This window comes from Platalea leucorodia, assembly GCF_965183815.1.
Source record: "Platalea leucorodia genome assembly, chromosome: 6".
Classification (NCBI taxonomy): domain Eukaryota; kingdom Metazoa; phylum Chordata; class Aves; order Pelecaniformes; family Threskiornithidae; genus Platalea; species Platalea leucorodia.
This window is the reverse complement of record NC_138828.1, coordinates 36,074,713-36,094,887: the sequence shown is the minus strand read 5'-3', so window position 1 is coordinate 36,094,887 and position 20,175 is coordinate 36,074,713. Positions and strand designations below refer to the sequence as shown.

The following is a 20,175-nucleotide window of genomic DNA, read 5'->3' as shown; positions in this document are numbered from 1 at the left end:
AACTCACTACACCATGACATGTAACTTAAAATCACTGATACAGAAAGATAATTATGGAGAAGCCACCACAATGCTGGTTTCCATTCTCTAGCTCTGTTGCTCTATTTCCCTTCAGATGGCCAAGCTACCTACTTACTATCTAGTAATGTACCCACAAGAATGAACATGTTCCTAACCATTTAGTGTGGAAATAACATAAATGGAAAAGAAAAAAAAAAAAAAGCTTTTTTTTTTTTTTTTTCCATCAGCACATCTCCAATTGTCCTGACTCTACGGTTTCTGTACGTCATGTCTCTAGAGATTCCACTGGGAATTAGGGATGTGCAAGGTAATGACCTAACAGTTAACATATCTTTGGCTTTGTAACTGAACACTATAAGATCAGCAGAAAAACAAGGACAAAAGTTAAAAGAGAAGAAAGACTATTCTTCGGCAGAAGTGCTTTGGGAACAGCATCAGAATCATTCTTGTTTGTGAGTGATATTCTTTCCAGATCCTGGAGGTATGAAAGTGGCTAGGAAGGATGCACTCCAATTCCTAACACTTGGGCACAAAGTACCAGAGCACAAACTAGAGTCTTGCTGCCCCTATCAACAAGCTCAGAGCTGACCAGAGCAAGTCACAGCTCTGCTCTCGCCCAGGGGTCACTGCAGTAGGGATCCGGGTCTTGGGGTCAGGATGTGGCTGGGGCATGGCCCAAGGCCAGGGAAGATGGACACGCATTAATCTTCAGGTACTTCAGCTGTAAACTGATGTCGTGCAAATTAACAAAATCCATGTGAACACTCATGTTTCAGTTTAGTTAATGAGAAAACCAAAGAATTTTTTTTTGTATTTTATATCTAACAAGTCATTCTTTGCTTTCAGTTTAAATTAGGAAGTTGGAAGAAAAGACCTGATGTTCATCTTTGCCACCAGCAGAACGATAAATGGGATATTAAAAAAAAACTTGTGGTAATGTTCCCTTTTTTTAAAAGTCAGCCTTCTATGAACAGTATGGCTTGGACACTTTAGCAGTAATACCTGCATGACACAGGAGAGGCTGCTATCTCATTCGGCTCAGTTGTCTTGATCTTGTGCTGTGTTTCTTAAAGTCAAGATAGCCATTCAACCCTGGTAAAAGACATAAAAATGTGTGACAGGAGAAGGCAGAGGAAAAGAAATGTCAAACTGTGGCAACTAGCTACAAATTCATTTCCAGTTCTTTATCTTCTTCTGCCATATTATGTCCATATTAGCCAATGGTGTCAGGTTAGCTTCAGAATTGGCAATAATAACACCTCTCAGATCTGTGAGCACTTTACAAGTACAGCTATTTCTGTTTTACAGTTAGGGTCATAAATTCAGCTGGGCTGACTTTCCTACCCTGTCACCATAAGCAATTAGCGGAATTTGAATTAAAGTCTGCCTCTATACCTTAAATTACCAAAGGATGCCCTTACTGTGCTACAGTGTTGTAGCATCTGCACTTGCCCATTGATTTAAGTTTTTAACGGCAACCCTTCACGCCCATCACAGACACGGGAGCGGAAGGCACAGCCCAACATTGGCTGCACTACTTCTGCAGGTACTGAAGAAACAGCAAAGCAATACTTCCCACTTACCTCTCAAAAACATCTGCTTTTTGCAAAAGTGCAGCCACACACTCTTCTTCCTTTCTTTCCCAGTTTCCCTGATGAGATAACATAAATCTCACTTTCAAGCCAGCATCTTCTCTGAAAATTACATCCCTGTCAGCCAGGTGGAGGTAGAGCTGGTTCAGATGCTCAGCAATGGGAGCTGGGCAGGCACAGGTACATCATCTTAAACAATGCCAAAATTCTTTGCTGTTGAGTAAACTCAAACTTTATTTTCCACGGTAGCATCTGTGTTTTGTATAATGAGAAGGCTGGCAGGAACTCAGGCAAGCGTTTATGAAGAGCTGAAGTAGCCTGCAGGGCCTGAGAGCTGAACTCTGCTCCAACGCCACCTGTACCGTTCTCCAGTGGATTTCAAAAGGGTCTCTTGAGGCAACATGCTTGGCTCCCGAACATCCAGTTTAACAGCATTATCCTCACACTTCACTTAGTTTCAGTAATATCTGGGGTCCCATTGTACTAGGGGGTGAACAGTCATGGAACAGGCAACAACTTTTTTTTTCCAACAACCTTGCAACATGTAAGACAGAGCAATTAAAGAGAGAAAACAGACGGGCAATTTATCAACGTGTTAAATGCTGTTTCTCCCCGAAGTACACTCCTCTCACTGCTAATTCTCTTCTTTCAGATCTACCCCCCCCTTCTGAGGGAGCGTGTGCTTTTGCTTTCATTTCCTCTAGACTGACGGGCATCAGCCAGCTAACATCCTCCCAGAGCGGCCTCGCCATCAGGCTGCTCCGGGTCAGAGCTGCTCTGCCAACACTCATCCATTCAGGTGTATATTCAAGCTCAGGATAAATCCCTTTATTTAAGCAGCATAGCTTATTTCTTCATGAGGGAGAGAGAGAGTACTTGATTTAACATGACCATTTACATGATGCTCCACAGTTCACCATGTTCACCAGCTGACATGAAGAGCTTGTTCGTGGTCACATAGGCACCAACGTCCCACTGGCAGCCAGGGCTTCAGGAAAACCACGCTGTTCCTAGGAGCAGAAGGCCAACCCCACATAATAAAGATTTGCCAAGAAATCTATTGTGTAACTAGGCAATGCCAGGGTTTCTAGGCAGGGTGCTTTTATTGTTATGCTCAGTCAAGTGGAACTGGCATGGTGACAAGCGGTTCAGCCTCCGAAAGAGCACTAAACACAACATGGGTGAGAATAAATGCGATTCTCGACTGATGTAGCTGTATCATCAAGAACACCTAGTCCAGAAGTGTAGTAGCAACAGTGCATCTTTATTAATATAGCGTATTTCACTGTAAGGGACCAAATAATGTCGGTAACCCTGTGCTGTAGCTAAGATAAGCCACACCTGGATTTGTAAAGTTATGTGGTTACACCTGCAAAACTCTGCTAATGCAGTTTTGGCCTGTTAGTTGTGAGGCTAGAATTTGGAAGCTTTCAAATACGTTACCTAGTATTTATATTAAATGCCTTAAAAATGCATTCCTTGAATTTGGGATAATCCCCCCCAACAAAGACCATTATTACAATAGTAGCAGTTTATAGTACTTAATGGTGATGCCCATACATACTTACCCATATGGGTGCACACACACACACAGTATCCATTAAAAAAACACATACATATGTATACTTTTATGTAGGCAACGTGATCCAGGATGGTGTCCTCGTAAGGATGTGTAAAATCATGTTTCAGACATATTATAAAATGTATGAAAATTGAAAAAAATGTGAGGACAATTCCTTTCCTTTCTTCAAGCATTTTCCAAATAGCAGGTCTCTATCAGGTGCAGTCAACAGTAAACCTAGATTATAAACACACAGGCATTGAACAGCTCCTAATGGCAGGAAAAACTCATCTGTCCGTGAAATGCATTAATACAGGAGATCTGTCCCTTTAGTGCACAGCAACTGCCTTTCGCACAGATTGTAACAGACTGGAATTATCATCATATTTGAATTTGTTGAGCTTTCATAAAACTGAGAATGAAAAATAAAAGTGAAGGCTTTCAATTCACTTTCATTTATTTCACACCTAACAACATCCAATTATTCAAACAAAATATATCACTCTTGCTGCAAAGCTGGGCCAGGAGGGAACTCGATTTTGGAGTGAGGGGGCTGAATAAATAAGACGAGTTTTGTTTCAAGTGTTTCGTGGGAGCTGCCATCGCCTTTCTTTGCCAATGAAAGTTGCCACTTAGTGGACCAAGATAACAGATTTCATTTCTTTTTGGCCTTATTATGTAGCATTTGTAAATTATTGTCCTTTACATTTTCACTATTAACACGTTTGTCTACTTTTACTCAACAGCACTGTCTTGTCTTCTTGCTAAGGCTGCTCCTTGCAGATTTTTCTGGTTTTGGGAAGTGGGCAATGTAACCAATTCAGCAGGATGCCATCTTACCAAATGCTAACATTAGATGACCATCTTTGTTATTTTTGCAAGGCTTCACAGAATTTTACAACTGAAATTCACAGGAATAAAACTCCTGATCAAACAACAGAGGTTAACAGTCCTATGGGCATTGTGCAATTCTGTTTTCTATGCAGGAGACTGATAAAAATCAGCTTTCATACTTTGTTGTATATTTATTAATCATCTAGAACACTCCTCAGTCAATTGCTTTTATTTTCTTGGTACAGAGGACTTCAGGTGGCAGAAAAATAGAAAAGGGAATTCAACATAAAAAGCCAGGTCTCCTCAAGCAGCGAGGGAATTCTGCTTCATGGAGAATAAAGCAGCCCTGTGCTGAATTTACCTGGCTCCTTGAGGTGCCTTTCCCTGGAAGCATTGTAAAACCATAGGCTATTTTCTATCCTTAGCCTCTGACACCAGAAGCCCTGCCTGGGCGAGGGAGGCAGGATGAATGCCAGCCAAGACTCAGCAAGGCTCTCATGCCTGTTTTGCTTCTCCAACCTCCTTCTCTGCCTTCCTTCAACAGTCAGCGTGCCTCTCCACCTCAGCGCTTTTGGGCAGTGCCTCTGCCTTGCCCTGTCTTTGGATACAGTAGTGATGGGAGCATCCCGAGGAGGAGACGAGCTGTGGTCCTTCCTCTTTTTAGAGGGAGGGTCAAAGACTAAACCCCAGCTCTCCAGGCATGCTTGCAGCCTTGTCACATGTACTAGACACAATGGCTGGAATAAGATTTTGCAATTAAATGGACACTCGGCAATGGTGATGGGGTAAGACCTAACCCTCTGAAAATTTAGCATATTAGTGGAGAGAAAGAAACAAATGGGAGAGTGGTGAGTAGAAAGAAAAAGAAAATAAGTTGAACTATCCCAGCAGTTGGCTTTTTGTAACAACATTCTCCTTGTTAAATCTCAAGTTAATCATCAGAAACGCATGGGTGCTCTGGCCTCTTGTAAAGAGATCTCCTATGCTGCAGCTGTAAAAAGCACACTTACAAAGCTCAGACATTCACCTTTTCCACAGAAACATGCCCTATGGACCTATCAGATGCCGACAGACTCTGACCTATTCAGAGATGCGAATATTAATGGAAAATGCTGAAAACCCACTTTTATGCCTCCACTGGAGGAAGCGTTTTCAAAGCACTTCTTCCAACGTGGAAGAAATCTCATCTGACCTAGTTTCCAACCCTGTTTGTTACCTCCTGGCTGTCTCATCTGAGGTTCCACTTGCTGTTTCTCCATCTGCCAGCCTTTTTTAGATCAGAGGAACCTTCTGAGTTACACATTAAATGTCAGGCAGGCTTGAGAAAAGTTGTTTATGTCTGTATTTAAACAGATGATATTTTCCATTAAAAATGCAGTGTGGAGACACTAAAGGCTAAGATCTCATTTGCTTCTGGTCACTGTAACTCATGAACAAGTCTGCTTATGTGAAAACTGATGCTATTAGTTCAGACCTGTGTATATCCAAGCAGAATGATGATACCCTGTGAAGACCATTATTAGTGTCTTTTCCAGTAATACTGAAAGCCTCAAGCTGGGGGCCAAAAAGTATCAGATAATTTAGTCAGTCACTGGAAGCCTTGTGTGGACTGAAATCAAACTCAAAACCAGGAGCAGGGAACCATCTATCTTCTCCCACTTACCTCCTAAGCTATTCCAGAGCAGAACACAAAGATTTGGTTTGCATTAATATATCATTAAATATCAATTACCTGAAGGCGTAATTATCTCTAGGGTGGCAAAACCTAAGGCCAACTACTCCATTCAGACTCAACATCTGAGGTATACTGTACCATGCAGTATTTACAGTACGGTGTCTTGCCAGCGTATAAGACCACAGCACTGCTGAAAAAACCTGGTGAAGACTTAGCTGTGGGATTTTACAGTAATCTTTGTTTTTCTGCTACTTTTGCTACTCTGACATGTTCTGCAGAGGGACCTTGATCATCTGATCTCTGCCATCTCCGAGTTCTATGCAGACTTAACAGAGGCACCAGGAATCATCCACACCCATGTAAGTCAACGAAGACTCCCTTTATTCTCAGCAAGTTAAGGATCAGAGCCCTGGAGCATCACCTCCACTGTGCACCATCTATCTGACCAAAAAAGTACCGCACAGCCAGTGCCTTAGGAAATTCTTGAAGCAAGGGTTTCAGCAGTTATTTTCTCCCTAAAAAGCATACGGAAAAAAATTGGAAACTCATCACATCAGTACAGACTACCACATGTAATCTGTATGAGAATATCAAATGTATGCTGGAGCTATGAGTGTCCTAAAACACCCATGTGAAGCCCGTGGGAATCTTTCCACGGATTTCAGTGAACTTTGGATCAAATCTTAGTAATACTACTTGGTGTATTAAGATTTTATGAATGTGTGTAGATAGCCATTCTGTACCTGTCTTCCCTTGTGCTCCTGGAATAATTTCAGCCATTAAATAGATGGCCCTGAATCTTTGAGTCTCCCAGCTCCTGGAGGCAGAGGACTCTACTCCGAATCTGCTGCAGCTGATTGACCTGCTGTCTTGTCAGATGCTTCCATACGAGAACCACTAAGGCTAGACTGACCACGCTATGAAAGCCAGGATGAGTAAAATCCGTGCTTCCCAAAGAGATGCAGGCATGTTACTTTTCCTTGAGTCTAGGACATTGTAATTTACCTAATTTGCCTACAACTGTCTCAAGGGAATGAAGGAAAGTCTCAGTCGGGGAGGAGGGCATTTCTTGCCTTATCCCTCAGACAAATATGACGACTTGAAAGTCATTATACAAAAGGCAAATACAATACCAACAAAATTATTAACGCTATGATTTACAGTAATAAAAACATTATTACAATGTGTCTAATTAGGAACCATTGTAAGACCAATTAAAGCTGTCAAAATAGAACAAAAAAGCAATATGTGTTTTTTTCCCTGGAGGACTGAGATATGGTGACTCATTATTAACTCATAATTTGAGGACAGAAGATTGCTTTCGCTTTGAGTTGAAATCTAGGCTCTTAAGGAAAAGAGGGGTCTGAGGTCTATTCCTCTCTCACAAGCATTGCTTAAGCAAATGTTATCACAACAGTAGAAGCATTTTTTAATACCCAGGGCAGACACTTAAAAAAATCTGAATACAGCAGTGTCTATTTAGTTCAGCTTTAGCACCCAACACAATTCTGACATTTGCAATCCACATGTCAGTATTCATCTCACTGCAGGAAACAAGACAAAATGGCATTTAGTTTACCTGGAAAGGATGGTCAGACAGCCCTTAAGGAATCTAATTAAAATGCAGCTTGTTACCAGAGCAGTGCATCACACTGTGCTGCCATAGTAACCAGGGGTCCCATGGACTTTCGGGGCCATCTGAGGGCATGTTTGCAAGCAGCACAAGAACTAAACTGATCGCCTATGGTACGTTTTAAATGACCTGTAAACTCTGAATGATTTGCTGATGTTAACCTAGGAAAGAAAATAATTAACTCCTACATGCTCAGACAATGGGTGAGTCTCAGGAGTCAATTTATTCTTATTACTGTTTTTTATGACATACTGTTCCCCACAGCTTATTTAAGAAGTGCACGACTTATTTGCAACATGTGAGCAACCAAACAGTTTAATTTGATTCCCTAATAGAGAAACAATAGAGCAATCAAGACCTGTGGGCTTGTGGAAGAGAAGATGAACAACAGAAATACATATTCTACTTAGGCTGCTATTTCCAGTGCTATTTCCTGAAGTATCAGGTGTCTGACTGCTCTCAGTTGTTGCCTTTGGAAAGAAATCACACTACAGCCCTGGGCTTTTCTTCCCAAATCCTTCTACTAGAACAGAAAGATCCTTAAACAACATTAATAATTATAAAAGCAGTATCTTACATTGTGCCCTGTCCTGATATTAATTTTCCATGGATGCAATCAATAAGTTTCCCACTGAGGTATTAAGATTCACTTTAATAGTAGAGAAGTCCAGGTCAAGAGATTCATTTGACACACCACCTGTGAAGAAGACTGCAAATGGTTAGTGGGTTGTTGCAGGTTATCATGAAAGTTTTCTGCAAAAGAGCACAGGACTTTAGGCTCCATTAAGCAATTTAACTATTGATAAAAATATCTGCAAGTTGTTTGAAACAATCGAGGGGATTTTTAATTGCTTTGAAAAAAGAGCTTGATAGCAATTCTTCTGAAATAAATGAAGTTACTTAGAAATATGGGGTTGGGACTGGAGGATGACATGGGGAATTGAAGCACCTGTTTTCTAAGCATCGTGAAACCAATATGTTCATGTGATTTTGGCTCACAGTACTATACCATCAGCTCCCACTGTATACAGCTGGGATGGGTACAAACCTGGAAAGATCTATTCCACGTTGGGTATGCTAATATCAGGAAGGTTGCAGAAAGCCAGAAAGGAGCTCAGTTCATGAACAAGTTGGAGAGTTCAGCCTCTGGGGTTCTGGGGTCTGTTTTTGTACATACCAGTGACGCGCATTATGTCGCTGTGTCTAAGTTTCCCCACTTACAAAAACAGACAATGACATTTACCTGTTTTAAAGTCCATGCCCCAGAACACTGGAAAGCCTAGCTGTAAGGGAAGTTCAAAATCCTACTCAGGATTAGAGAACCTTAAACAAAAAAAATGCTGTATCATTCAGGTTAGAGGCAACATTTGATCCAAAATAACAGATAATAAAACATGAGAGAAGTAAAAACATCTCACATTTAAATCTTTTTACTGTATGGAAAAGTATCCAGGCAACATAATAACTGAAATTATCGTGTCTAAAAACAGACAGTAGACTGTACTTTTGCTAAATGGGATTTTATACAAGACAAATTGATTGCAACTAATCCATCACTCTTCTGTATAGCCCAGTGCTTTAACAACCTTGAAACAGTAATTCTTCAAAGGGCCTCACGATTTCCTGATAATCTGCTGCAGCCCTTTATTAATGGCTTCATTCATTCTCAGGTTCTCCTTACAACAGAAAGTTTATTAGCCCTACAATTGAATCTATTTTGTCAACAATTTGCTCCAGATGAGGTAGCAGCCCTGATACCCTCATTCTTCACCCTGTTTTTTGTATAGACTGGGCTTCCATTTGCTGGTTTTGTTCCTCCAGTTCCTTCACAGGAAGCAACACAGCCTGAATGCTTTAACAGGGGCTTTTGGAGAGGCGAGAGGGTGTTATAAATCATCACTAATTTAGAAGTTCATTTTTAATGGGGTACATTTTATTTGCTTCAGTTGAACACCATTATTTACAGACACAAGTTAATAAAACACATCACAAAACAATAAAATTTCAACAGCTAATATTTATAGGTGCATAGTTCATGCTCAATTACTTTTTTTAATATGTATAATACATACACATATATATAAAGCTCTCACAATAAGTCATCTCTGCACAGAAAGAATAGTCATAGGAAACAAATAAAAATTGTGTCATAAACAATATCAAATTACTGATGGCCTATCAACAAAACATGTACAGAGTTAGAAATAAGCAGTAGACACTTAGGTGTTTTTATTTAATATTTTCTTTTTTAACTTTTAAACTTGAAGCCACAATATCCACAGCACAACAATGACCCTGCCAACCAGCTTTCGTTTCAGCAGGAGGGAAATGCTGAAACAAGGTGGGTGCAGTCACAGATACTCCAATCATTGCTGATGGAAGACTTCAAAATACACCGTAAAAACTGTAAAAAAATTTTACGACTGGGCACATTGGAACTCAGCACTTGTACAGGATGGGACGTCTTTAGTAGTTAGTAGATTTCAGGAGATATAAAGGAAGGAAAGGACTCTCATGCTTCAGGTTCATAGTCTTGATACTCTTCCTAATGAGGAGAGCAGAAATCAGTGCTACTAGTATTTTAGATAAATACATCCTACTTTCATTGCTTGTTCTAGTCTTAGTGGATTCAATGCCAAAATATTATGGATTTTCATGTGATCAGGATCTTGCCATTTATTATTATTTTGTCCATCTTCCAGATACTGTATCTTACGAGCTGTGGTATTTACAGGAGAATTAGGTTTTTACAGTGGTTAACACATCGTTCAGCAGATGTTGTCAGGAACTCAGGAGGCCACCCATGGCAATTCACTTGAAGAGGGAGGAGGACTACCTCTGGGCTGAACAGCACACCAGGTGCTGCAAATATTCATATGAGTCAGTAAATCATTTAAATGTGTGTTTAACTACGGGTATGTGAGCAGCCCCCATCACCTCAGTGATATTCAAGGTGTTAGCGATCAAGCATGCCTTTAAGTCTTTTACTGGATCATGGCCTAAACATTTTATACATCTCATTTTCAGCCTAATTATCTGCACTACTGTAAAACTGCCACTCCAACTACCAATGCATCTTGCCAGGCACTGTAGTAATATTTTAGATAGCAGGTTCATGAAAAACAACAAAATAATTTACTCACATGATTGCATTAACTTATGAATATAATAATGAATTATCATGTTTTACAAAGCACGATGCTTTGATAAATAGCCAAGCTATTAAAAACAATCTCTGAAGATGCAGTTTTTCCCATATTCCCCATCAAACATAAGAAAAAGATACAAGTTTATTGTGGATTACTCAGAAACCCAGGCACAGGTATTTTGAAACACACACAGTATTTTCCCATTAAACTTCCTTATTATCAAGAAAGTAACGGATTTTCTGATTCCCAGCACTATACCTCTGGGAGATGTTGGCCAAAGAGACTGTGTTTCGGTTGTGCCCTTGCAGCTCACAACATCAGCCTGTGCCAGACTAATGTACCTTGAGCACGCAGCTCCCTCCTGTACCCTTCTCCTATGTACATTCACTGCAAATACCACAACAGACTTACCTCTGGAGGCATTTCGTAAGCCTCATTCTCAGGATCCACAGGAACATCTGTATTATTCACCATTCCTTCCTGCAGGAAACCTTCTTCATTCTACATTTAAAACAGGGAAAGAAAAGTGACACTGTAACTGCTTGCCTCATCGTTTACACCAAAGTATGTCTTTCCTCCCCATCAGTGGTTGATTTCTTGGCTTGTCCTTTGATTGCGGGATGTTGCCAGGGGTTGTGAAGAGCTAGAGGACATCAGCTCCAGAGAAATCTTCTCCATGTTCCACAGGGCTATCCACGGGAATGACTACTATCACCTTTCTGAATAGGTGAAGTGCTGATATTCCATTTCTCTCTTGCCATGGACAGGCCAAGAAGTCAATCTGAACAAAAGAACAGTACCACCACCGACTTGCTGAATATCTTTGGAAAATATTTTAATCCCACAGAAAAAGCTTTGGTCAAGTCATGCATCAAACCAAAACAAGTTTTTTGCTCCTTAAGAAACTGATCTGGGAAACATAGTCCCACAGAAATTGTTTAAGTAAGTTATCACATTAATTTCTGTTTAACCACTTGGGGGAATACAGTCACAGGTATGCAAAAGTAGTTGTAAAAGCAGGCCAAAAGAATTGGGTAGTATCAAGACACACAAACAAAATAGTAATTCAATTATATACTTTTTAAAGTTATAGACACATCAATCCTTTCATATATCATTGTTTATTTTACAGTTTCAGCCTTTTCACAGTACATTTCAAAGTGGCCAAAAAAGGGAGAACTATTATAATTCAGACTACTTCATGCTGGTTTTTTCCTTCAGTTTTAAAACCTAACTGTATTGGGAAAGCTTTTTTCCTTTAATGGGTCACACCTCTATATACTTTCTTATGTCAACCAGCACTTTACTCTACGCAGTATTAGTATATGATACATGGCACTACCTGGTACCCAGCTTCTTATACTTTTTTCTGGGCATCTGTTATTGACCATTATAGAAGCACTTCTGTTTTATATAGCAATTGTCATAACAGCCTCTTGGAATTAATGGGATTGCAATAGTGTAAGGAATAACTTGCTGAGTAGGATTACTTAAGTGTTGTCCTAGAACTATAGATACTATTTACCATCTGAAAAAACCACAAATTATAAAGGAAAAAAACCCATTCCAATTGGGCCAATTCCTGTAGTAGTTGTTACTATAGAAGTTCACAGAGAAGAAACGCAAGTTTTGACAGAACAAAGACTGCTGGAGTTCATCCTGAACCGTAAGACGACTGATATGAAAACAGGCAGACGAGCTCAGTGGAACTATTGTGACTATGCTTATTTATACCAGTTGCCAATCTAGACAGAAATGCACTAAAAAACAATTACAGACACTCAGGAAGAAATTCACTTAGAAAAAACCCTGCAGGCTGGTAGCATAGACAGAAATACAAAATTAAGTAAGTCACAAAGCAGACTAATGAGGTAATTTTTCAAAGTCTGCAATTTATAGGATAGTGATGCTAAATTAAATTTAGGACATAGATAAAATGAGCACAATAGAAGCTAAACCTGAAACTCACCTCTGCGATTTTAACACAAAATAGAAAATAATATGCAAAACAAGTGCATTTATCATGCTTCTGCTGTTCACCATTTGCCACTGTCAGCTCCCTCTATGGTTTAACCAGGTGACTGTAGTCATAATACTCGGTTCCTCACTTGTTGCATCTCTCCATGCACAAATTGTGACTTCATCTGCCAGATAAAGTCTCCTGTTCTTCCTTGCTTCAGTCACCTCTTCTGGCACTGATGCACGTACACAAGTTTTTCACCCTCAAAGTCCATGACTTGCAGAATTTATTTCCATAATGTGGATTCTTCTCTCTAGCTCTTCCTTCAGACTTTAAAAGGTCCAGTATGAAGAGATCTGGTCCCATTGCTTCTCAGTGAGGCCAGATATCCTTTTTCCTTTAGAGGTGTAACAGTATAGTCCATGTGGAGCCAATGCCTACTATTCTGCCAAGTTGCCTCCATACATCTGCCTGCTATTGGTTAACACGCTGTGCTGCTCTACGGCATAGGTAACATGGACAAATTCCAAAAGTCAAGGCACATCGATGAATAAGGCTACCAATATCTTTATTTAGGCCTGTGTCTTCCAGAAGAACTAACAATTTTGGATGTTCAATATGACAGGTAACTTTTCGAGCATTAAATTATCAGAAAAACTGGGCTCCATTACAGTTCTACCCTGACTTATCAAAACACTCCAGCTTCTAAGATTATTTCATGTGTAATATTTAATTACCTTAGCTTCTAAAAAAATTTTTAGGAATATTTATGCCCATTTACTTTTATGAGAAGTAGGTCACTCCCTACCAGCTTTGACTGAAATAGTAAAATAGTGTGTGTGATGCAAATTTTAAAGCTGTTACTGTACACTTGATCTAACATATTAGCTATAAGGACCTACAGCTCCAGTCTACTGCTCTCCTGTTTAATCTAAAATATAATTTAATTTCTGCTTTTCCCTATCATTAAGGAACAGTTTTGGCTAACAATTGGTACATCAAGTACAACTGTGCCCAAAATCAGTCTTGAGGTTGCACGAGGAAGAAAGCATGCAGCTTAATGTTATCTGTAGCAGGAAAACAGATGGCAAGTCAAACTGCCAGGACCATTAGTAACGACAAAGAAAAAGATTTGCCAGCCGAATTTCAAAGAAGAGCTTCAAAGCTCGTACGCTGTTTCTTAGGAACCTCTACGCTGTTTGTTAGGAACCTCTGCCACAGGTCTGGACTGTCCATCAGGATTACAGAGACACAATGCCTATAAAAGGCTGAATTTATCATCTTCCCAAGTTCCTTCAGTGAGTTGAGGACGGAGATTCCTCTACAGCTTCAAATAAAACAATCAGCAGCACTAGTAAAACACCATATCAATCACAACACCAATATTTTTTTCAAATTAAGCAAATCATAAGCCATACCAAACCATCAAGGGAACTCTTTGCCTGGGAAAGGCTTATCACCTTTGTCCAGCTGCAAACAGTAACACAAACACCACCTTTCATGTTGACGTCACTGCAGTGCAGATGCGATGACATTACTCAAGGTCCCATTTGTTACATATAAGTGTATAGCATAGGTGACCACATGATTTTTAATGGTGGCTCTCTCCACTTCTGATGTACCGTTCCTCCAAGGTTAGGATATCACAAAAGTAAACAACCATCCCCAGTAACACATGAGCCATCTAAGGTACACCTTATATCATTATTTACCTCCTTTAAAAGAAAGAAATGCAATTTTATGTTCTCATGATCAATAATTCCATATCCTAATTCAGTTATGGAAGAGGAAAAACACCCAATAGACCAATTCTTGTCTTAGTATGAAAGACACATTTTTCTCTTGAAGCTGCCACCTCTATTTTTAAACCACATAGAAGGGCATTTCCAAAGGGAAAGTTTTTTATTAGAAGATCTGAAAAGCTAAACAAATGCTTCTTAGAGATGAAGTCAGTTTTTAACTGGGGAGCATGAGCTCTTTTGCAGGGAAAACACTTTAAAAAGGGAAAAGTACGACTCACGCAATAAACAAGGTGTTAAAAGAATGGTGAGGTGAGGATGTCTGCTTGTCCCCTGAAGCTTCCCTTAAGAAAAAGCAAATGCTTGCCTATATCCTGGTTTGAAGCACGGACACTCTGGGTAAGACTCATACTTCTGCATTCTCTTCAGAGACTCTTGTGCTCTCAGACCCCATGCTATGGAAAGCAAGCTTTTGCGGCTAGCCGGAGCAGAGTCCACCACATTGCCGTTCCCAGTTACCAATCGTGCCGTCAGTTTGTGCTATCAGCATTCCTGCCTGCCTTGACAAAGCTTCGTGACTATCAGACTTGTACAGCCCAAGACCTATATGCCACCAGGTTACCTCGCAAGCCCACCCACACCTTCTCTGGGAATGAAGGGCTATGGTGTACGCCCTCCCTCCCATATCATGCTGTGCTCTCATTTTGTCAAGCAATTTATGCCAGTTTATAAACGAAGGGGATCCAGTGTCCCATCATTGTAAAGTGGTACATTTACATGACCCTAGACGCCAGTTCTGACTCAAGGAACAGGTATAAAATAACTCATATACAAGAGTGGCAAAAATAAGACGTGAAGTAGAACTTCCTATTTTATTTGCTGCAATGGCTCCAAAATGTTCACTCCTCCTCCTTTACTATGGGAATCCTGCTAAGCAGTGTGTGTGACAGTGTGAAACGACCCACTTTTGTGATAAAATAGTCAAACTAATTAAAAACTCCTCCTGTCCCTGTTTAAATTATAGAGTATTTGCCAAAGCTTCAGGCCTATTCCTTTTACCAAGAAAACATCACCAAATTGGTTTCTCTCTTTTCAGTGTGTTTGGCAAAAATTGCACCCCATTCTTTCCCACCTCATAACACTCTTGGTGGAAGGGGAGAGACTGTTTAAGAACCTCTATGCATGGAAAACAGACCAACTGGGCTGCTCACGGTACCACACCTATGCCAGCACCATGTGGCAAAATGGTCACCTTCAGGAGTGTGCATTCAGTCCTTTCGGTGACATGTCTTTGAATGCCAAGTTACTGCCATCAGAAATAAATTATTTTATCTCAACTCACGGACAAAAGCAACTTCAAAAGGAAACATTGTAATTGTAATTTAGCAGCTATCTAAGCATTATAATTTACTATCTCTCTGGCTAGTAACACATTTTTTTCTTTCCATTATGAATGCTGAAGGAGTCTTACAGTCATATATATTCTCATGATTACTGGAGACTAATTCCTTCTGGAGTGATTCCATATTCTGTGATAAATAAACCAGGCCATAGAAGTGTCAGCTCTTAAAACATTTATACTGGCAAGAGGAGATCACCCTGGAAGTCACTTCCACTAATCACAGAGGTCAGAAGGCACCTCCGGAGATCATCTAGTCCAACCTCCCATCTCAGAGCAGGGTCACCTAGAGCAGGGCTGTGCCTGGTTGGGTTTTGACCAACCCCACAGATGGGGATTCCACAATCTCGCTGGATAACCTGGTCCACTGTTCAACCGCTTGCACAGCGAAAAAGCTTTTTCTTACGTTTAAATGGAGTTTCCTGCATTTCGATTAGTGCCCACATTTCACTGGGCATCACTGAAGAGTCTGGTTCAATCTCCTTTATCACCACCCCCATCAGGTATTTATACATATTGATAAGCTCCCCCCATAAACTTTCACATTCAAGTTTTCACACTTGCTGATTTTCGTCTGTTCTTGAGACATCTATGAAATTTCCTGTGCAGATATTGTGGGAGGCTTATTTATCTGGCAGAAAGCTCTACTGTCCACAATCAATTACATACATAAAAATAAGGTGAGGCTTGCCTCAATTACCTAACAAATTAATGTAACATGATAAGTCATAGCTGATTTCAACAAAATAGACTATTATAAACTCAATGAGCACTGGTCACACCACATCACTTGCCAGTTTGTTATTGAGTGTTTTATAACTATTGACTAGCTGTGAACCAAGATAAAAGGCACTACGGTAAAAGTAGTGAGCTAAAATTGGGAAAAAGATGGTTTACAAGATAATTTTGGTACACCTCTTTTGTAAAGACCTTTAAAGTCCATTTTGGAAAGACCTTTGAGGGCCCCAATGAAACGTTCCATGCAAAATATTTTTAACGTAGTCAGGTTTGTTGTACATACACACCAGCTGGTACCCAGGGGAGCTTGAAATAAAAATAAGAATGTAAAAAATAAAATAAAAAAATCACATCCAATAGCATTATTACCTTGCAAAATTACCATGTACTGATAGACTGGAGTAAGGGTAGTATTGCCTTATACTGTATTTCTGAGCCCTGTGCACACCAAGGACAGAACTGGCAGAGAGGTGGGATGTGATGCTTGGAGAACAAGCCCAAACAGTGTTTTCCTGACTCAAAAATAGAAAAGACAGTCCCATCGGGGAAGTTGGCATTCCCTGAGCTGGTCCGAGTAGCTCATCCGGAGAAGCAGCCATGCCTGCTTCCTGCCTGCCTGCCTGATAGGCATGCTCATGTACATCTTTGCGAGCCCAGATATTAAATCTAGCCCAGTACTAGTGAATTATTGAATTTGCTGTTGGATAATTGTGCTACTAATCTGTCTTTATTACCACACCATTAGAGATAAATTGTTTATCCCTAAAGCTGTTGGTCTCATGCCTGTTATCGCATCCCAAATCTGTAAGTCAACAGGGCTGCCTTAAGCCCTTACAACTGGTAACTGAATATCCCTCCAGCCTAACTAAACCCTTTTCATTTTGGTATTAGGCACCCTGTAAGAACTTTCTTCTGGAACTCTCAGTCATTATATGGTGGAGCTTAAAGAAAAAATTCAGGGATTCCTTTTGTATACCCTCAATGCAGCTGTAAAGCATACTGTCCAAATTCACCTCTTGCTACAAGCTGAATGGCAATTTGCTGTGTCAATGGGCTTAAAATTCCCCTTTGAAAAGAAAATAATTTATATTCTTTCTTCTCCACCAAATATCAGGATAGTTAGGAGCAGGATATTGGACCTAATTGAACAAATAACTGTCTTTTCCATTTGGTAACTTATTTTTTACAGGTATTTTGACCACAAAGCCCAACTTACCTGATAGGAGAGAAACCCTTGAACAAAACAGCAAATTCCCAACAACAAGCAAACCAAAGTTATGCTAAAATGGCCTCAATTTATCTACCTTCCTAATCCTAAGGTACTAAATATGTGGAACTAACTGGTTATAACTGAGTTGCCAGGTCAGTTTAGGATGCTCTAAAGCTCCCGCTCACTCATTGCAATAGTCAGTGCCTCCAAGCCTCAGCTGTGAATGACAAAGCATTAGCAGCAGTCTAGTGGTTTTACTCCGGAGATACAAAGAGAAGACATATTTGTGCACTAGCCAGAAAGAAGTAAACTGTTTTAATTATCCCTAAGGTAAATACCTAAGTGAAGGAAATTATGAAAAAGCATTATTTGTGAAGGAAACTAGCTGTTCCAGCACACAACTCATTTAGAGCACCAACAATGAAATGGCACTACCACCCTCTTTCTCCTTAAATGGAGAGTGGAAGTGAAGAAGAGACATATAATTAAACAAATAAATGTTAGCGCGATAGCACAATTCCAATGAAAGGCTAACACAGTGCCTGCAAGTGCTACAGGCTGCATTTTGATTCATGGTTTTATGCCCTTCAGTTGGCAATGACAAAAGTGAAAACGATGAAGACTGAGGCCCATGAAGAGAGGAATGAACATGAAGACTGTTGAAGTGTCTGTGGTTACAGGTCCATCTTGGTGTCTATAATAGTTGGAAATACTTGCTGTTTACAACGATTTATGAATTTTGTAAATTCCTAGAAAAACAAATTTCAATATAACATAGATTTGTTTTTTTTTTGTTTCCTTCCTTTCCCCATTTAGTATTACTTGCAAAGATGAGACTCAACTCAGTTCAGAGTACAAAAGGAACATTTCTGTGAGCAATCAACTTTCCTCAAACTCAGATTCATGTTTTGCATTAACCAGGCTGGTAAAGTTACCTAATTAGAGGTGCTGGTATGTTGTTATTTGCTGATAAATTGATGTGGATTACATGGAGAAAGTGCCCATCGCCCAGGTGAGACCAGCAGGACATATGAGTTCTAAAGTGATGACCATGTGCATTAATTACAGGGGACTTAAAATAACAGGTTGCCTAGGGGCTGAGTCAATGTGCCATCAGTAATACATGTAAATGCCTCCAGAACATACAGTCCTTTCAGCTTTATCCTTTTCAGCTTCCCATATCTATGGTGACATTGAAAACTCCACAGGTAGGGAAATAAAAAGCTAGAACTTAGCATTTAGAAAGACTGAAGTAATTTCTAATTGCAAAATAGTGGGAATGATAAATGCTAACTAAACATCACATCAGGGGGATGTGGTCACAGCTGTGCCTCACTTGACATTCTCCTGAACAAGGTAGAGAAGCATAGGTCAATAAAAATATTTTAGGGTAATTGATCTGCTTGAACAATATCCACTATTAACATTGTGATTTACATTCTCAAAACTGAAGTTTCAAGATTTCTGTGAAACTGCACTCTGAGTCCAGTAATACCACTATTTTCAATAAGGATTTGGAAGAAGGACCAAGGACTGCACTTAACTGTATGCTCGGTCTTATGCATTAAGAAGGAACAATAAACAGCCTGAGTTTATTTTTGTTATTCTTACTACGTAATTCAAAGATATCTTGACAAAACTGAATAAGTGACTGAAATAAATAATATGAAGCCCAATAGGAAAAGGTGTTAATATGCTGCACTTAAGCCCTCACCAAATCGAAGAGGAAGAGCAAACGGTGCATGGATAAGAATTAAAGTCAAAGAATACCATAAGCCAGCAAAGCCATGTTACTGCAAAAAAGGCAAGCCATTCTCTCATGTATTAACAAGGTCTGTGAGGTAATCTACTTGGTCTAATCCAGCCCAAGGGTGCCTTCTCCTGAATACAGAATTCAGTCTACACAATGCATTTTGCTGGGGATGGTGGCAGATCCCAAAGGGGAACAGTAGGAATGATGACACCCTAGAGCAGAGAGGAAAGATGAAGGAACCTGTCAGGAAAGCATATGTGAACTAGGTTTATATAATCCTAAAGGAATCACCTTAACTAGAAGTCTTTAAAAGCAGCCTGGCCCAACGTCTGTCAGGAGCTCCACAGGATTAGCTAAACCCATCTGTCCTGCAGCAATGGAAGATTCTCCAATCTGTATGAACCCATCACCAAGAATGACCTCCAAGAATGATACCTGAGCTTTGTCTTCATTAAATAAAACTAGAACATAATGACACATGATCTTGACAGATCACATTAACTAAAACAATGGTACACATCAACTTTGCAGTCAGCATAGAAATGAGCAACCCTGTTCGGACTTGGCTCCTTAAGTCAGTAAAAGATGATTTTAAACAGCATGGTCCCAGTCACCCCCAGGTGCAAAGTTATTTTACCACGCTTTATTTAAAACTGCTCAAGTATCATAATCATATTCCAACATTACATAAATTTTTACTAATTTAATAATTTTAGTAATTTAATAATTTTTAGAAGTTATTGTATAGATTCCATGAGTATATATTCTCTTTCCTAAGAGACAAAATTAAAGGAAGAAAGTAAGTTCCCTCTAAAAGAATTCTCCGCTCACACAAACAGTTAATTCAATGCTGCATTATCTAAAAGAGCAACCTCTAAACCATAGTTATTTCTCCTAGTCTTAGAAAAAGT

General features: G+C 39.8%; 1 protein-coding gene across 1 annotated transcript in view; it reads right to left on the bottom strand.

Annotated features, from left to right (window-relative positions):
* Positions 1 to 9,309: 9,309 nt before the first annotated feature.
* Positions 9,310 to 20,175, bottom strand: part of SNCA (synuclein alpha) — a 69,819-nt gene continuing 58,953 nt past the window's right edge. The window contains exons 5-6 of the mRNA XM_082316401.1: positions 10,877 to 10,966; positions 9,310 to 9,861 (exon numbers count right to left, since the gene is read on the bottom strand). Coding sequence (XP_082172527.1) covers positions 9,829 to 9,861; positions 10,877 to 10,966 — 123 coding nt within the window. The 3' untranslated portion in view covers positions 9,310 to 9,828. The remainder of the gene's footprint in view (positions 9,862 to 10,876; positions 10,967 to 20,175) is intronic.